General features: G+C 47.4%; 1 protein-coding gene across 17 annotated transcripts in view; it reads left to right on the forward strand.

Moving 5' to 3' along the window:
• MBNL3 (muscleblind like splicing regulator 3) overlaps positions 1-18,857 on the forward strand; it is a 93,108-nt gene that overhangs the window by 24,175 nt on the left and 50,076 nt on the right. For 11 of the 17 annotated variants that reach the window (XR_012662715.1, XR_012662716.1, XR_012662718.1 and 8 more), the window contains exon 2: positions 9,541-10,528. The exons of 2 other annotated variants lie outside the window; for them this stretch is intronic. Coding sequence is in view for 8 of the 15 variants with exons in the window: in XM_075106814.1 (XP_074962915.1) it covers positions 10,355-10,528 (174 nt within the window). In the remaining 7 variants the exon portion in view is untranslated. Of the gene's footprint in view, positions 1-9,248; positions 9,424-9,540; positions 10,529-13,423; positions 13,540-18,857 lie in introns of those variants that run through there. 4 more of the 17 variants (XR_012662719.1, XM_075106822.1, XM_075106823.1 and 1 more) reach the window with 2 other exon arrangements.

Consider the following 18,857-nt stretch of genomic DNA (forward strand, 5'->3'; position numbering starts at 1 on the left):
ATGCCTTTCATCCTCTTGCAGCCTGCTGGATTAATGGGGCAGATATGTGTGTGTGTGTGTGCATGCTTTCTGCTCTCCCTCCTGTATCCTATTTCATAATGTAATGACTGGGGTCTGAGACAGATCTATTCATCTAGTGCTTATACAACCTCTACCATAGTAGTTTCTTAATGCCTGATTGCTGTTCCTGGGTTTTATCTGCCAAACATTGCTGAGAGACAGGGATGTAATGGCCCCCATTTGCAGAGGGATTAAGCGGCTTGTTGCTTGTGGCACCCGTGGCTGCAGCAGGGTTTGAGCCCCTGTCTCCTGGTTCCCAGTCTGGCACTTACAGACTAGTGCATCATTCCTAAGTGGTGACCTGCAGTGACTACCTGTGTGACAATAATGCTTTTGGGGTTTAGGACTAGGCTGCTCTGGATTTGCAGTGACATAGGGAAGTGGAAAATACGCTCTCAGTTGTCATTGTGTTTGCTTTTCCTGATTTCCTGCATGGTCTAACTTCTTTCTTTTAATCCTGAAAGTAATTATCCTAAATACATTGGATGCTTTTGTTACTGGTCTTTGTCTCCTTCTGTCATCACGTATTTGATTTGCAACCTGAGGATGCTCTTAGACCTCTGAGATGAGGAATAAGACATGGCTTCCTTTTTCCCCGAGTCCTGAATTGTTTCACAAATGTTTCTTGAGCACCCTTGTGCATGGTATGCCCTTCCGCGTAGCCCGTAAATGCTAGGTGTTTCTGTTATGGTGCACGAGGACTCATTTTTAACACATCATGGAATTCAGATGGGCTCGACTGTAGTAGCATAAAGACTTTGGAGGCCTGCCCTGTGTGAAGGGGAAAATTACTGTCTGGCCCAGCGCGGTGGCTTTGTGATGACTGTATTGTGTTCTGGTGTTCTGTGTTTGTACCAAACTGGTTTGCTGCCAAGTTACTTATGGCTTATCCAAGTGCTCAATACAAAGAATGTTAAAAGAAAAACTATTTTTGTTTTCTGTGAATTCTTCCAGCTGAGAAAGAACTCAAACCACTGTCCAAATGCGGTCTCCTCTCTCTGCAGGCCTGTAGTCACTAGGTAGGACAGCTCACACGTGAGTGTGTGGAACTATAGTGTGTGTGTAGGATCACGTGTGCTTTGAGGAGGTGCATTGTGGGACCTGAATGGAAAATGCCTTCCTGTTGGAGAAAATCTGTGTGCTTGAGCAGTAGCCTCTCTGAGAAGTCTGGGGTGAGACTTTTCCAGCCATAAGGGTGTGCGTGTGGGCAAAGGCACCTATGAAGCACTAGACCTGGGCAGGTTTCCTCTGAGTATGCAGCAAGTCTGATATCTCCCAAAAGTCTCAGGCTGCCTCTGCAGCATGGTGAATGGCTCCTATTTTGGTATTTCTCCTGTTTAACAGAGTATGTTGCCTGGGTTGAGGGCTAGAGCCATGCTTGGAGCCTAGGAGAGGCCCGCAGATCATTCCTGCCGGCAGAACCCCACGAAGGGCAGTTGGGTAAAGGCATTCTTGCCCCTCAGCTGTCCCCATCGGCCTGCCCAAACACGTGCGGACACTTATCTGATTGGCAAGGACCTTGGGGGTTTCTTGAACACAGAGTAGGATAATCAGATAGATTGTGGGATACATCTGCTTGATCCTATTTCTTACGATTACGATTACGTGGTGGGGAACAAGCCTTAATGAGCCTTGGCCTTTCCTGTCTCCTCTGTAAATTTGTTTGACTCAATTGAGCTCTCTTTGTGTGAGACAGCTCTCTTTGTGTTTGGAGATGGAAGCATCCACCTCTGAAGCTAGCTGTGCTTTGAGATGCGGTTTGGATTAGCTGACCTCCAGAGATCCCTGCCAACTCTTTTTTTTTCTTTCTTTTGTGTTTGCAGCTGGTGTAATTGTGGTCCTAACCCCTCCCAAGTGGTGCTGGCACTGGAGGGGATTTTTCACAGCAGTGCAGTAGCTGCCTCTGTGCTGCAGACGAAATGCTTCTTTTGGGCTAGCCACCCTGCTCTAGCACAGCTCCCTGGCCCTCAGCACTGGGAAGCTGCCTCCCATCGGAGGCTGGAAGGGATTTGCCAGGCGAGTCCCAATAGAGGGGAGCATCCTTCTCCGTGTGTCTGTGGCTGGGGAGCAATGGGTGCCGTGCTGGAGCCTGGCGGAAGCAAAACTCCCTCTTGACTGCCTGATCACAGGGCATCCCTCAGGAGCACCCAGGTGTGGGATCACAGTGGGTCTCCATCACTCCTAGCAGAGAGCTGGAGTAGGAAAGGGGTTTTCTCCTCTAACTGGTCCCAAATAAGCTGATGGCAGGAAATCAAAAGCCCAGAGAACAAAAATGTGCATGTGTAGTTACTCTAACAACAAATCTATTCAGTGAAATGAGGAAGTTCCCTTTGAAGCACTGCACTGTGTGCTGCCCTGGAACACCCTATGGAAAGGTATTTGTTCTGCTGAGGCATGCGTGTTGGTCCAGCACAGCAGCTTCTGTGACTTTGTTCAAAGACAAACAAATAAACAAAAAAGCTCCTTAAAATGCATTGGTTTCTGTAATGTATTTTTGGCTTACAAATCCCCAGCAGATAGATAGTGGCAAATAGCTCCCAGCTGTTTGCCTATGGAAGCATTTTGGAGAAGAGCTAATCCCACAGGAGTGAAGGGGAGAGGAGTTCTTCAAACTTTGGTGGACAAGAGGTGGTGGAGGTTGATGAAGGAGAACAGATTGTGAAGATTTCAGGCAGCTGAGGGAATAGGAGCGCTGTAGTCCACAGTGAAGAATGGTAGATTTCAGAAACAAAGGGATTTTTTTCAAATATTTCCTTAAACTCGGCATGTATTTTCCCTGTGATTGTTTGCTGCAGGGTGTAAATATGGTGAATTGCATGTACGCAAGGGAGGATAAAGTTCCCCAAGTTAATTTGTACTTTTTTTTTTTAACTCTGCAGTGAAGGGCTTCCTCCCCTCACAGTGCTTTATTTTATCTTTTTTCTCTCTTTCTCCCCCCAACAACACCCCCCCTCCCTTGGTTCCTCAGCTGCCACCTCTCCAGGTAAGAGAGGTGCCTAGGTTGTGCCAGGGCAGATAAGAGCAGTGGGGAACCACCCAGGGGCGAGTGATGGACAATCTGTTTTCCTGAGGATGGCAGCGCTGCTGTCCCCACAGAGCACCGCAGCTATCTTCCGGGTGCCATAAATCCAGGAGCTTTAGCAAGGCTGGCAAGCTTCCTAAGAGGTGGGACGCAGTATGTGCAGCTTCAGCCTTCCCCACTGAGGAGTGGGAGGATTTTTCGTGTGCTGCTCTTTCCATAGAGGTCACAACCAGTAACCCACACTCTGCAAAGTTGCTCTAAGCATGAGCAAGCGTGGGGGAAGAAGAACAAGCCACTAATGTGGCTCCTTCAGCACAGAGATGTGCGGTATTTGCATGCCCAAACATCCCACCTTGTGCATGCAGCCACTTCTGTAGTGGGTTTGTGTCCTGCCAGCGAGGCTTCTCCATTGCAGCAGCATTGAGGGGTTGTTTTATTAGTGTGTGTGGCTTCTGGGTTCTGCTGTCCTCTTCTGAACAGATGGCACTCGGGGCTGAGTTGACTCTTTGGCACATGGTGTGATCCCTGGCCCCCAATGTCTGTGATTAGACCTTGAACAGAAACTTTTCATGCCTGGACATGGTAGAGGAAACGTGCTCCTTTTCTGAGTAACTGGTAGAAGACCAAAAGAAGGTTTATTTTCTTCTAGCTGTAAAGGTCTACCTTAAATTAAGTAAACTGTTCCCTGAGGGAGAAAGTGTCCAGGTACAGAATGTTCACAAAGGAAATATTCAAAGTGTCTACCATGTCCCGAAAGTGTTTGCTTTAAACTATAAGGGCCATAGTGGAAAAAATAGAATATTATTTTTTAATCTGAAAGCAAAAAATACCTCTTGCAGGCAGCAGAAAATAAGTTGACCTTCTTTGGGCTTGATACTGCAGCCCATTAAGTGCACAGGGGATGAGAAGCCACCATTTGCAGAGATGGCTCCAGTCCCAAGTGCACAGCCCGTGTGAGCGCAGGGGGTGGGAGCCGGCCCACGTTGGAGGCAGCCCTACTGTGTGCAAACTGTCAGCGTTGCAGCAGCAGAGGAATTGCAGTCTATAGGAACCTGAGCGCTGCTGCGTTTTATGTGATATAGGGTAAGAACTAATCAGGACTTCAGTAGTGGAGGATCCATCCAATAACACCTTACGGTTGTTATTTTTGTGGTTTATTTTGCTGTTGTACAGTCCTGCTAGTTCTGCTTTTGAACCAATCCCAAGCAAAGCAGAGCTGCCCTGTGATCTGGTCATGGTAGCACCTAACTTGCCATGGGCTTTTGTGAGGCCCGAAATGAGCTGCTCTAATGTCAGCCAGCTGAACTAATGTCATTGTGTTCCTGGCTTCCTAGATATCTTTCCCCCTGCCACTGATTGAAAGGTCCCCGCAAATGTAGGTTATCTTTTCTCATGCTTTGCTGCCGATAAATGTACGAGTATAACACTCCCCAGTAAAATCTTGCCCTTCACTATACCTTCTAGGTTTCTTTGAAGAGCAAGGGTGCACCTTCATGTGTTCTTTATTACTGCTGTGAAAGTGGAAGAAAAAGAAAGGATTGGGGAAGATGTTCAGACTTGGTTTTCCATGGGAATGTGAAAATGCTCTTGCATAGGGGGTGGTATTCTCCTAAAGACTTTTGTTTCTCTTTCAGAACAAAACAGTTCAATGTGCTATTTTCATTGTTCCCATTTCTCTTCACCATGCAGTGGTTCCAGGAACACAGCATTTATCTGGAAGATTTTTTGATAGTGGATCAGCTCACTGCTGTTTGAGTGAGGAGTTCCCCCATCCTGGCTTATTGAGGAAGTGGCGGTAGATGCACCACGCTCTTCTGTACCCATTAAGGTGCAATGAAAAGCCAAGATTACAGAATAGCCTCAAAGGTGCAAGGTCTGATGAGTGAGTGTGTCATCTGTGCTTCCAGCTGAATTTAGTGCATTGAGGAAAGGCCATTAAAAAAAGTGTGTTTCGGCTCCAGTAATATCTAGACACTCGGAGAACGTTAATAGTTGAGGGTTGGGCTGTAAGTTGTAGTGGAATTCGTGAAAGATTGGAGGTCTGAATTTCACAAGCTTAAGAGCACAGTTTATCTCCATACTCCAGAGCATATGGACCATACCTAGGCCTCCAGGGAGTCTGTCCATCCAGGCTGGCTGGGTCTGGGCTTTCATCAGCCATAACTTGCAAAACTGGGTAAAGAATGCTGTGGCCTGGTGCTGAGCTTGAACTCAGGAGAGCAGGTGCTCAGTTCCTCTGTCACGTGCTGGTGGTTCATGTTGAGGAGAGGAGCATGGACACTATCACATATACTAAAGAAAGGGCATGGTGGAACTTGGCTTTGGGAAAGCTCCAGTGTCCCCTCACTGTCTGCACTGTCCCTATTCTACTTCAGGTAAAGGGGAATAGCTGCTGTTCTCACTCAGCAGGAATAGCAGTTAGGGCAACAGCACTTTTGCTTCTCATCTGAGAAGTCGTGACCTGGAAATCCTTGAGGAACAATAAATAAGGAACCCACCCTGCCACTTCTACTTAGTCTTTTTTTTTTTCTCCCCCCCTCCCCCCCCCCCCAAAAAAAAAAAAAAAGAACCAAAACACCAAACCCCAACCTCTTTTAAATACCATCATTTACACTTGGGAGCTGCTTGAATCCACCCTGTCACATAAATTACCATCTCTGAACTTTGCTGTCAGTATGCGTCCTCAGGAGGTGACATCCATGGGGGGTGTCAGTGGAAGGGGATCGGTTTCATGGAAAGCAGGAGGAATTCAAGCGTCAAGTGAATAAGCTCGTCCTTGCATTACCTCAGGCAGTGGGGGCATCTCAGGCCTGTCAGGCAGCTCCAGCGTGACCTTTGCTCCTCAGACTGCCCTTGTTCCCCTTCACTTTGGTAGCTGCAAGGCTGGGTCTGACATCTGGAGCAAGCCCTGTCCTCCTGCATTTCAGGCAATTAGAGCCTGGCCCAGCAAGCGGCCCTGGAGCAGGGGCTTCAGAGGTATTATAGTTTCCTTACAGGGATAAGGCCACGGGCTTTTCTCTCTGCTCTGCTGCTTTCTCCAGCTTTGATGCTGCTGCCGTTGAAACAAGATTGGCCCATCTGGTAGCAGAGGAGATGAGCTCTGCCAGACAGATCTGGCTTGCAGTGCTGGGAAGGGTTCAAAAGGCAGCACCTACCCTTTGTTGTATTTCCTGCACGCTAACGAAGCCCGTGTTTCATGGAGCTACTTTTTATCCTTGTTGTGTGTTGGTTTTGGCATGGATGCTTTTATTCCTCCCATTTGAAATAAGCAGGAGAACAAAGTGAATAATACGCCAATTCCACCCCTCAAAAAAAAAAAAAAAAGGTGTAATACAAGGGAATTGTAAGGATGCATCGTGGTGAGAATGGCCGCAATCATTTGCTGCCAGGAGTTGAAACATGGAGAACTGAAGCTTGATAGTGTCAGTAGCAGGTTCCTGTCTGATGTGTGTTATCCTCTGGCAGCGTGCGCAGGAGCCTCACTGCAGCAGTACACAGCACTGGGTGTGATGTCAGCCCTGCATGTGCGTGTTTTAGGCTTTCTCCATGGCCACATGGAGAGGGAATTTGCAGCAATCCAAACATTGACAGAACTATATTTGTTGACTTGCAGAAAAGCCTAGCTTGTGCTCCTCTGGGCTGCAATCGCATAAGCTGAAATGCGATGACTGCTGCTTGTGCTTGCTGGTCTCCCAGCCTTGATAAACCTGCAAACCAGATTCATTTATTTAGGTCCTGATTCAGCAAAGCACTGAAGTACGTGCTTCAGGTTTTCTTCTTTCCAGTCAGACTGTCGGCATGCTGAAAGTTAAGCATGTGCTTAAGTGCTCTCCTGAGCGCACAGCGGGCAAGTGGTGGGGGCAGTGTGTGCTGCTGCTGTGCTCCACCGGTTGGCATGCAGGCTGCAGAATTGAGGCCCCTGGTATGAATATTTTATTCATTTATTTGGCTCCCCACCCAGTACAGGAGCCCTGGTCCCGGGGTCTGAGGTGGTAGTCTGTCCTTCTGCACTTCCTGCAGAAGGTTGGGTTGTTTCCATAGCACCGAATATTCCTTGTGTCCTGCTCATGTGCATTGAACAGACAAGCGTGCCCTTCTGCTGGGTGTGGAGCAGGGCGTCTCTTCTCAGTTTCCATCAGCAGGACATGAGCAAGTATTTCTTCAGAGTTTTGGGTTTGTTTTTTTCTCTTTTCCTTAAGCATTGTGAAAGAATAATATCAACCATGTTACATATATATGAACGTCTCAATATTTGTAATTTAACATTTTGTAGGATTCGTGTGACTTAACTTCCATTGACATGATTGCTGCCTTCTTGAGGACTCCGAGCAGCTTAGTGCAGGCACATACCTGTGTGTATGTGCATGTGTGTGCTCCTGAGCTACACCGGTGAGAGGGCGAATGTTTGGTTTATTATGTTCTTCAGGATTCCTCAAGGTGGAAGGGCTGGGAAGTGGCAGGTGTTACTACACTGTGCGTCTTGCTTTAATTGTGTTAAGTTCAGACCCACCGTGTTGAGACTGCAGTGTTAACAGACCCTCACTTCCCCAGCTGTGCAATAGACGCTCAATCCACAAGATGGTTGTATTTCAGTGTGCTCAGACCAGCTTCTGAGAGCATTCTTTCTAATCCCCACCCATATCTGACCTGTTCTAGCTCGTTTTTAAGAGCTGCACCCAGCCAGTCCCTAGCTCCCTGCAGAAGGGTTTCTGCACATCTCTTCCTTCTTGCTGAGCTCATTTGGACTGGGAGCCCGTGCATCAGTGAATGAGATTCCTGTATAAATTTGCCCTGTTTGCAAAATCGGAGTTGATTTAGAGGATCTCTGTTCCTTACGAAACCCAGAAGACATGAGCCTGGCTAGATGTGCTTTTTTCCTTCCCTTTGAAGTTTAAAACACGCCTAGCAAATCTGATGTTTGCAGCCTCTGTTCTCCACCTGATGTGCAAAAATGCAAAGGTCCTTTCAGAAGCATGGGTCAGATTAATTTTTGTGCTAATGCTACAATCCAGACTGCAAGATCTGGGCAGTTTTTGTTATGAACCTTGTCTAGAAAATACTTGCAATGTAGGTTTAACAAATGTGTTGGTTTTTTTTAATGTGAAATAATACGATCTGTGAATCAAACAACCTCTGTGCCCCACCCCCTGCTGCTGATGACAGCCTCTTCCCACACTTCTTCCTTAGTAGCATTGTTTGACTGTTCCAGCTCCAGTAGGTTTCAGTTACTGATCGCTGTAATTGCAATAACACACCAATAATGAAAGAGGAATTTAAGTTTCCTTTTCTTGTACTTGAAGGCTCTTCTCCTGCAAAAACTTAAAGTCTTAATAGCAGTCACACGAGCAACATCCCGTGCCTGTCAAGTGTTTGCAAAACTCTGGGCAACAGTACTTCAGGAAGATAAAGGCCTGGATTTTGGGAACTTGGAAACAGCCCAATCCTATCAGGCAGCATTGGTACAGCTATTATTAGAATGGGAAACTCTAGGGACGGCTTAACATTTTAGTGGATGCCAAAGAAGCCTTGAATAGGAATGCACTGAAAGTTGCTTATTGTATAACATGAGTTGCTGGAGTCAGAGTAATTCGAGTTGCCTTTAGTCTGGTGGAAAACTACAGCTGTGAGCAATGAGTTAATTTTTTCCGTGTGTGTGTGGCTTAGGTTTCCCTGTTGGGTTTGCTTTTAGTTTTGTAGGCTCTGAGTCTTTAGAGGAGTGACTGTGAACCAGTCGTTTGTCTTCATGTGCTGTCCCAGACTACTGCTGGAACAGCTCTGCTGCTAGTGATCGGTTAAATGTAACACCTTAAAAATGTGGTTATGGGGCTGAGCTGTAGCAGCTCCTTCTGCTTTGTATACAAGGAAGCTACCGGCTGCTCTTCCTGCCTGAGTGTTTCCTATAGAAAAGGGGTGTGGGGGGCAGCAGTTAATGGGGAAAGAAAAAAAAAATATTGAAAAATACTAAAGAGCAAAATACCCTTCCTTAGTCAGGGGGAGCTGCTTGGTGGATGCAGCCCATCCTGCGCCGCTGGCCCTGCGGGACGCCTTGCCGGGGCGGCCTGGGCGGCGGGGGCACCGCGTCGCGCCGAGGCCGGCCGGAGGCTGGGCTCGCCCGTCCCGTCCCCGCCGGTGTGCGGTGTGGGTCCCCCGGCTCGGGCCGCCCCACAGGCCGGGCCGAGGCGCTTCTCCGTGCGGCGGGCACAAAACCCGGCCTCTACTAGCCCGGGCCGCTATGAAACGGCCTCTTTTATTGGTCGGTTGCCCGGGCGCGCTGCTGCAACGGTAGACGCCATTGGTCGCTTCCTCCTCCCATGCGCAGCTTGGTGCGGGAAATGCCCCCGGTACCGACAATGGCTGCCGGGGCCGCGCCGCAGCGCCGTGGGGCGGGCAGCCCCGCGCCCGCCTGAGCGGGGGCGGCCCTCGGCTCCTGGCTGATTCTATTTCTCTTTTTCCTGCAGGTTGCTGAAAAGTGCCTTTCCTGAAGCCACCGCTGCTTGGATTTCTGTCTAGGGCTGCCTCTCTCTGCCCCTCGCCCCCCTCTCTTTTTAATTCGGCGTTGCTTGCGGTTCGTGCCCTGACGGCAACTCCTCCAGCCTTGCCCTTTTTTTTTGCTCCCCATTTACACGCAGTTTGCTCAGCCATTTTATTTTTTTATTTCCTTCCCCCGAGTATGTAGCAAATATTTAAAAGAAAAGAAAGAGCGAAAAAAAGAGACGTCCTTTTGCCTGTTTTGATGCTCGCGAACCGTAATTTTTAGAAGCAAGAAATAGAAGGAAAAAAAAAAACCGAAGTTTTCTCCCCAAGGACCGAGACCATTCCACAAACTGAAGTGCTGCCAGCAGCATATGCTTTTTGCAAGAATAATTGAAACCATTAACTGGAGAGCACAGAATTCTTTTGAAAGTCTGCCAGTTATTTGCAAGTAACTTCGGCAGTGGCACAAAATATAACACTTATATTTTAACTTCTACAATTGCACTTTTAGGAGCTGGCCTCTAATTTGATTTTCAGTTGTTCTGATAAGATTTCTATTTTATGATTGGCTTTATGTTTAATTCTTGTTTAAACAAACACGATTTGACTTAAATGAAAACCTAAGTGCTGATGAATAGGAGTTCTACCAAAGCAACAAGTTAGTTATTTCTTCACATTTAACTTGAATTCACTTTTTTACCCTTTTTTTAAAAAAAAAAGAAGAAAAAAAAAGATCAGCAGTAAATACTGCCCTGAAGAAGGGTGCGATTGCTTGCATTTTAATTTTTGTTTTTTAATATGGCTGTAAACGTTTCCCTGGTTCGTGATACAAAATGGCTGACGTTGGAAGTGTGTCGAGAGTTTCAGAGAGGTACTTGTTCTCGGTCTGATGCAGAGTGCAAGTTCGCCCATCCGTCACGGAGTTGCCATGTGGAAAATGGTCGAGTTATTGCCTGCTTTGACTCCCTAAAGGTGAGGACTGTCTAACGCGTGCATTACCTAAGCTCACTTGCTTTTCCTTCTCTGCCGAATGGCTCGGCATGCTGGGGTGTGGGATGCGCAGAACAGCTGTTTATTGCTCTGTTTCTGCAGGGAGGATGCTGCTGGTGCAGGACGTAGCTCCCGAAATCTAGGTTGGGTCTGACATCAAATGCAATTGCCTGGAATGCCAGGCATTGCAGGGAGAGGGAGGATTTTATCCAGAGCATTTTCTGATGGTAGCTCAGGTCCGATATAACTGTCCTTAAAATGGAGAATGTACGTTGCGGGCAACAAATGAAACTGAAATGAGAAAAGTAGAGAACTGAAACCCAGTGCTTTAATTTGTGTCCAGAGCACATTGGCTGCGCATTCGGCACAGGGATCTGAAATGTGCTTTTAATGAGCAGAAATGAAAGTGGTATTTTAAGATAATGAATCAGCTTTTGTGTATTTCCTGGAGACAGAGTTGCAGATGGACTCTAATGCTGTCCTGTAGATGAGGAACAGCCAAAATATTTAGTAGAGAGCAGCGCTCCCAGAAAAATGGGCGTTGGGAAAATGCTTTCTGCAAGGGACATGCAAACACGATGGCTCTGCTAGGCCTGTCTGACTTACAGCACTAGCCTTTTTACTAGTCCTTATCTTTGTGGAGTCATTTTGCAGGCAGAAATGGCTCTTGGTTGCTTGCCACTGTTGGAGCTCCAGGGGTTGCTTCCAGAATTCACCAAATACCCAGGGTCTGAGTCAGGGCAGGGGACGGGGGGCTCGCAGAAGCAGGGGTGGGCATCTCTGTAGGGTTGCTTCACCCCAGTTCTGGGGAAAGGAGCATCCACTTTTTCTTTTTCACAGAAGTGTGGCTCCTCAAAGGTGTTTTAAATAGGATGGTAAAGACCCTGAGACAATATGGGTAACTGGTTGCTTTTGAGAACTCTTGACATTGTGTTTGTTTTGATCAGGGTAATTAACCTGTTCGAGTTTCTAGAAGGAATCGGGTAAAATTTACAAGCTTAAAAGTTTTCCCTTGAACTTCAACGGTTGCTTGAAAAGATTTGGGTTTATTTTAATGTACATAATGAGTAACAGAACTGGTGGAATTATGTATGCACAGGTTCAGACTGGGGCTGGATCCGGTCTAACACGGGTTTACCTATTTTATTACTGTTTGTGGCTTGTCATATTTTTGCTTCTGTTTCCTTTTACCAAGAAGTTCAAGCTTCCTATTGGCGTTTGGTTTTGCTCTTGTTAATCTGATTATATGCAATGACTCTTAGTTATACGGTGACTTTCAAATGTTCATTTACATTGCTGATTTGCTGACAGCAAGAGACAAAAATATTTTTATCAGAGGGAAGAAAAGTTATGTTCTTTATGCCCTTGAAACTTTTGAATTGTAGCCAGTGGCAGTGCAGATACTTTGAATGAAGAGATTAATATGTCTACATTTTATAGCGTTTGTTTGTGTACTGAAAGGAGTGCTGTCATGCTGTGTAGGGTAGTACAATGCCCCTTGCAGAACCTGCCTGATGTTTGCAGCATCCTGGGGAAGCGTCTGTCCCCTGTGCAGCCATCCAGCTTGGCTTGGCTCAGAGCTGCACTGTAGTCCACTGTCACCCAGTGGGTCTCCATGTGTGCTGGTTGGGGTGCAGTGTCTGCAGCACCCCCAGGCTCTCTGTGCCGGCCCTCAGTGTATGGGCAGCTGGGGTTCACATCCCACCCGCTGGCACAAGCAAGCTCTTCTCCCACTTCAGCGGTGGGGAACAGGATGGGGAACATCATGTTGAGAAAGCAAAAAATGCCAAAGGAGTAGAATATGATCTTCTACAGCTCAGCGTGTTTCCTGTGTAGCTGCCTGCTAACTAATGTTCTCATTGCAGTTTCCTCTTGACACAGTAGCAGATGCCCAGTATGTACTAGTTAAGTGGCCTGAATTTTCCAGGGAACAGATTTTCCAGATTTTTCAGGCTTAGGAAAGCCTTATGGAGGGCCAGCAGCTCTGCCTTTGGAAAATGCACTGAGAGGAGAGGTCAGGCTATGCAGAGCACATGGCCAAGGGCTGATGGTGGGGCTATTTCTGCACCCCACTTCTCAAACAAGAATTGGGTCTTGAAGCCCTTTCTTCCTCCAGCCCCAGGGCTCCAGTTGCTCTTGCTGAGCAGAGCCCCGGTTCTGCTGTGCCATGGAGAGGTGCAGTCCCCAACGCCGCAGCCTCTGTGCGTGCGTGTGTTTGTGTGTGTACACACCATGCATTTCCCAGTGGAGATAACTGCCCTGGTGACTAAACTCTTGAACAATGGTCTTTCTGTTCTTGGGCTAGAGCTGGGCTTGCAAAGGCCTGTGTGGAATGGTATCGAGGGGCTCATGGTCACAACGGTGGCCTCCCTTACTGCTAACTAGAGAGATGTTGCATTCCTAGACCTTTTAAAAAGAGGCTTTTCTTGCCCGTCCTGTGGACATCTTTGTGCACTCAGCTGCTGTTTCCCTCTGACAGCTGTTGAACACTGACCCTCTCTCCTGTGGAGGGCTCAAGAGCTGCTTAGTGCTCTTTTCATCTTTTCACGCCCTGCATTAGCAGAACATCTGTGTTGCTTTATTGGAGGCAGGATATCGGATGCTTGCAGCTAGTAAGTTTTCCCCTTGTCTTGCAGTCGCTCAGGGCTTTGTTCAGAGGTTGCTTATCTGCATCCATTGTGTAGTGCTGTTCCTTGTGGTATTTTTTCTCACAGACCTCTTAGCCTGAACAATGCCTTCGTACAGGAACTTCTGGTAACCCAGCATACAATAGTTTCACCTCACTGATCAGGTCATGCACAGCATCTGTACCCTTACTGTGTCTCACTTTTTTCTTTTTTTTCCCCTTCAATCACATATACCGGTCTTGCCCCCGTTGCAGAGGTAAGAGTAGCAATGCTTCCAGAAGCAGTCAGCCTGCCTCAACGTGGGTTGTTTCTTGGGTGAATGTGTGCTACCTGTAAGCTTGTGAAGAACACACAGGACTCCTGAAGGTAATGGAGGGGACTCCGCTGCTGCTCGGGTGGGGCTCACCAGGGCGTGATCTGCAGGAGCGTCGTGTCGTTGCGCAGTGCTTTGGTCATGAAGTACTGAGTCTTGATTAGGTTGCAAGTGCGGGGCTGGATCTTGCTGTCCTGAGCTGTGGTTCTTAGAAGGGGGAGTTTGCACATTTGTAGGCAGCAGAAGGAACCTTTCTCAAGCAGATTGATATGAAACTTAAAAATAGTTCCTTGTGAGAAGCTGTTCACAGATTTGAATCGGATGCCAAGAAAGCTCTCACTGTACTCGTGTTTCCCCCCTCGTTATTCTGGAAGAACAGTGTTGTCTGAATTTGTGTGAATGGACGGGCAAGCCGCACTGCTTGTTGGGGGGCAGCCCAGAGGTATGAGAGCCAGCCACCACTGCCCCCCCTCCTTCCAGAAGGACCACGAGGGCTGCTGGGCAGCGGCCGATGGTCTGCGGTTGCCTCCTAGGCAGGTCCCATGGTACCTCTGAGACCTTGTGAGCAAAGGAGAGGAGTGTATTGTCATCGCTGTAAAGCCGGATGGTCTTTTGGGTTCATTCATCGGCTTCTATCCCCAGCTTGGTGTGCACCGTCCCGTGCATAGCTGGTGCTTTTTGCAAGGGTCAGGACACGGTTTGCTGGCTCGTGGCGATTCGTACAAAGGCTTGTTGTAGCACTGTGGTGGGCTGTCTGCAAGCGCTCATGAAGTCATTAACCTTCCTATTCAGGCTGGATCAGGCGGGCGTGGTATGAGCCTGGCTGATTCTTAATTCCCTGGCCAGCAAATCCTTAGTTGTGTCTTGGGTTTCTGAAGATGTCAGGAAGGAAAAAAAAAAGCGGTCACTAGAAACACTAATTGAGCAGTAGGCTGAAGGATGAGTATTAGGAGATAGTGATATATTATATAAAAATACATGAAGGTAAAGCACACCAGGTGTTCACAGCGGCTTTGGTTTACACTGTTCACAGTTTAGGTATCTGCACTATGGACTCATGGCTTAAAAAAAAAAAATTACAAGCCCAGCTTTGTGGGGTGTGTTGCTGTTTCTTTAAATTTGCTTTATGAATGTAAATGTTCCCATATGCAAATCAAAGTTTTTGAAGAGCATTTTGAAAGACAGAAAATAGTGTGGTGAAAACTTCAGGGGTATGAATTTTGACTTTGTGAGGTCTAATTTAAAAAACATCGTTCAGCTATTGCATGTTTCAAAGCAGCTCTATATTAAAAAAAGCAAGCTAATTGTCTGAACAGGCATAAAATCAACAGTTAAAAGTACAGTTTTGTTTAAATTGTCTGTTTTCTAGAAGAAAAGCTATTATCTGGTAATAGTATGCAAAGTCCCATGGCAATCTAAAAAGGTCGCTGTGCTTGGGCAGTGTACGTACCATATGATCTTGAAACCAGTGTACCTGAGGCTGTTCTTTATAGTTTCCATGCTAATTTGTAGCTGTTTTATGCTGACTTCACTAGAATTTTTTCTGAATGTTACTGGTTTGCAATCAAATCTATTTTTTAAAAATTTAAATAAACTCCAAACTAGGAAACAACTAAAAACACCCACCAAACTTAGCATATGGTTATGCTCTAACAGAGGAAGAAGAAAGCAAACAAAGCCATAGAGATATTTTTGGAGACACTCTGACTGCATGTCTCAGCTCAGTGTAATGGAGATGCAAATAAATGAGGTGAACAATGTTGAGCCAAATCACTTTTGTGAGAAAGCTTTTCTTTCTATCGGTCATTAAGGCACTTACTTGCATAGCAAGGGCATTTGGTGATGAGTAGATTTGCAGCAGCTTTCTGTCTTGTCTGAATGCTCATTTGTCTTACGGCACATCGTAAGTGCTTTTTATAACTACTGAATCAAACATCTAAAAGCAGGGAAAAATTTATTTAGACTTATTTATAATAACTGTTGCTATTATATTTCTCTTAAAGTAGCTTAAATAAAAAACAGTATTTAGGTCTGATCCCTTCTTGTGTATGGGTTACAATAAGCTCTGTGTTTTCGCAGCGTAATTTAATTGGCACACGTGCTGTGTGTACTCTTCTGCAGTGCCTCTGTGCAGGCTTTTGGCACAGCTGTGGGTTGGAGACTGCTGACAGAGAAGCTCACCTGGTGGTGCTGGTGGCTGAGCATCTCCCAACCCCGCCGCGGTGTCTGGACTGCAGACGCTCTCTGTTGGGGTCAGGCTGGTAACTAGGCTGGTGTGTGACCTCCCTAGGCATGTTCAGCTTCCCAGGGAAACATACACCTTGTTGATTTAATCAGCCTAACTGATATTTCTGTAGGACAGATGTCTGTGCAGGGCATGTTTGATATATTGAGCATTATCCATAGGTTCGCTGTCCCAGCAGTTTCAACAGCTGAACCGTGACAGACAAGCACTGGTGAATCTTGCTATCATGGTTTAAAAGGTTGCTGCCCTGATCTGTCCCTTTGCTTCTCCATTGCAGGTTACTGCCTCTACAGCAGGGTTAGCAGGAGGACGGAGCGCTGTAGATGCTGAACCTGAAGTCCAGTGTCTGAGCTGAAATCCCCTTGGTTCTAGCTCTGTGCAGACATGCTGGGTGATGAACGCATGTACCTGGAAACAGGCTGGTGTTACCTGGTGACTCTGCTGCAGGGACACCAATAGACAGCAAGGGGCAGGAGGGTCTTATTCATTGCCAGCCATTTGCAAAGATGTAAGGCAGAGTCCTTGGCGAGAATTCCTTGTCTGTGCTTTAAAGAAACAGTTGATTTTTGAGGTGTACTATGGAGGGAGAAGAGATTGGCCCTGTCCTTACCTCTACTGGGTCTTTCTGCAACTGAGCAGCCTCAGCAGGGAACACTTTATCTTGGGCTTTACATTTCCAAGGTTGTGTGCTTTGTAAAACCCAGTGTTGTCCAGCGGTAACATGGCAAGAAAGGCTGGATGTCATAGGTTTCCTGGTGTGTAGTCTAATTCTGGTGCTACCCTGGAGGTATGGTCCCTTTTCAGCTCATTGCTGGAAGTGTGGAGGAAGTCCTGGAGTACTGTGTAGCTCTGATGGAAACTGAGAAGTGAGACCCATGCCAGCATAGAGGGCTTCCTGGGGGCTCCTGGAGGTATGAGCTGGAGGGGCCACACAGTTAACTGCCATCAGTCAGTACAGAGGTTGCTGCCATCAGTACAGAGGTGGATGTTAAGAGCCTGTGAGGAAGCTTGCAGGGAATTGCCTGAAAGGAAATACCCTCTAAAGCTATCAGTGTGACACTTGTTGTAGCAGCAGTAGTTAAATATTTAAGAGTTCACATTTTCTTAATTGATTAGGCAATTTTCTCCCGAAAGTGTTGGTCCATCATATTCCAGATTTGGCCTACCTGACAGACCTCAGACTTACTCATGTGGAGGGTCCATTTTAGACAAATTTGGGTATTTGCTTTGCAGTGAGTGCTTGGAACACCTAAGCATCTGTGTTGCTTTCCTCATGTAAAGCTGTAGAACTGTTGCACAGGCTTGGTCAAAGTGAAGATGTTCATCAGCTAATATCAATAACAGTGAAAGTCACTTCTGAAGACTTTTTTCCCTGGCCACCATGTTTTTCTGTGGAGAGGAGTAAGTCTCTTCCTGCCATCCTCTCCTACCTCTGGTAGGTCTTTTGCATTGTCCCCCATCTGACTGCTTTGTTGGCACAAAGCAATGTGATTCTTCCCCTGCCTGGTGCGTGGCCTTGCTAAGCCAGGCCTGGGAGCGAGAGTCTCCAAGGTGGTGGTCTTGCCCTTGGGGTGGCTCTGGACTGATGAGTATCAAAGCATCAGTAGGGGGGAGGGGTGGACCCTGGTGGGTCTTTGGTGCCCATCTTGTGCTGCAAGGTGAATTCATTGGGACTCTTCTTCTGCCCTCTCATGGGAACCTGTAAGTGGAGTGTCTTGGCAGCCCTCGCTGGGGCAAGGTTGGGGTTTGACTCATCAGGGCAGCACTGAACAGATCTCCTTTCTGTGGCAGTGCATGGTCACAGGGGAACACTAGGTCCAGACTTGTGTTTGTAGAAATGTCCTCTAAAGGTCTTACATTTCTGAACACGGAGAGCATTGTCTGTGCCCCAGACCTGCTGACCCCACGTGTCTCCTGAGGGCTTGCCCACAAAGGGGAAGATGCCTTTGCTGTTTCCTGGTGTTTGGGGGTGCCAGTCTCATGCGAGGGGTCCCTGGGTCAAGAGGCTGGCAGAGGTGCAGGTGCAGGGTGGCAAGTCGGGAGGCACTCGTGGTGCAAGGGGCAGGCACAGGACCGCTCTCCTCCCTTTTCTTTCTTCCTGCAGCTAATGAATTAATCTATTACAGCTTTTTCTTGGGCCTCAGACTTGTGTGTATTTTCCTTGAACGTGTTGGAAAGCAGAGCAGCGGCTACAAATTTGTCCTGAGACCGCACTTTGGAGGCCAGCTTCTTCGGGAGGCAGGCCAAGCAAATTCAGCAGAGATATTCTTCTGCCAGCCTCTCCTCTCCTCACCAGCCAGCCCTGGCAATGCAGGGCCTCCGCTCCTGTCTGCAGCTCACGTTGCCCCGATCTTCTCCCTGTGGCGTGAGCAAACCACCATCCCCAAAGGGTAAAGCCAGCAGCATTTACATTATTAATATCAGCCAAGAGTAACCTTGGTTTTCTGGTTGGGAAGATGATGGTAAAGTGCTGACTGCTGCTCACACTTGCCTAAAAAAGCAGGAGAGAAATTCTTTTGGGATGTGACTCTAAACCCTTCTGAGCTGCTGCATGCACTTAAGCAGATACATTTTGAAACCTTTTATGGGCATATTGCAATGTTGTACAGGCCATGGCATGCCACCTCCTGCTTCTGAGGCTTACTTTCCTTTTTTAAGGGCAAAGCCCTCCAGATTGAGGTTCCAGTTCTGCAGAATACTTAAGCCTGATTTTAAGCACTGTAGAATTCCTGTGGGCAGCAAAGAGCTCCCTCCGCTGAAGTGAGCTGTTGTATCAGGTTTTGAGAGAGGGAAATGGTCCTTAGCCATTCTCTGAAGGGAGAGAACTGCCTGTGGCCGTCTCTTCTGCCACCTTTTGGCTTTCCAGTTTGGGAGAGTTTCTTTGCACGTGCTCAGTGCACGCACCTGGAGCTTGCAGTCCTGCCAAGTCTGCTTGGATCTGCAAGCGCAGGCTCTGTGCCGGTGACCCAGTGCCAATGCAATGCTGTGCTCTACAAGCCTCAGGGGTTTCCTCCGCACTGGAAGGAGGAAGATGGGGTGCTGAGGCCCAGCTAGCAAGCTGCGGCAGCTCTTACATTTACTCTTGCGTGGCTGTGAGTCAGAGGTTGAACAAGGGAGTGCAGAGGG

Source organism: Phalacrocorax aristotelis, chromosome 11, assembly GCF_949628215.1.
Source record: "Phalacrocorax aristotelis chromosome 11, bGulAri2.1, whole genome shotgun sequence".
Taxonomy (NCBI): Eukaryota; Metazoa; Chordata; class Aves; order Suliformes; family Phalacrocoracidae; genus Phalacrocorax; species Phalacrocorax aristotelis.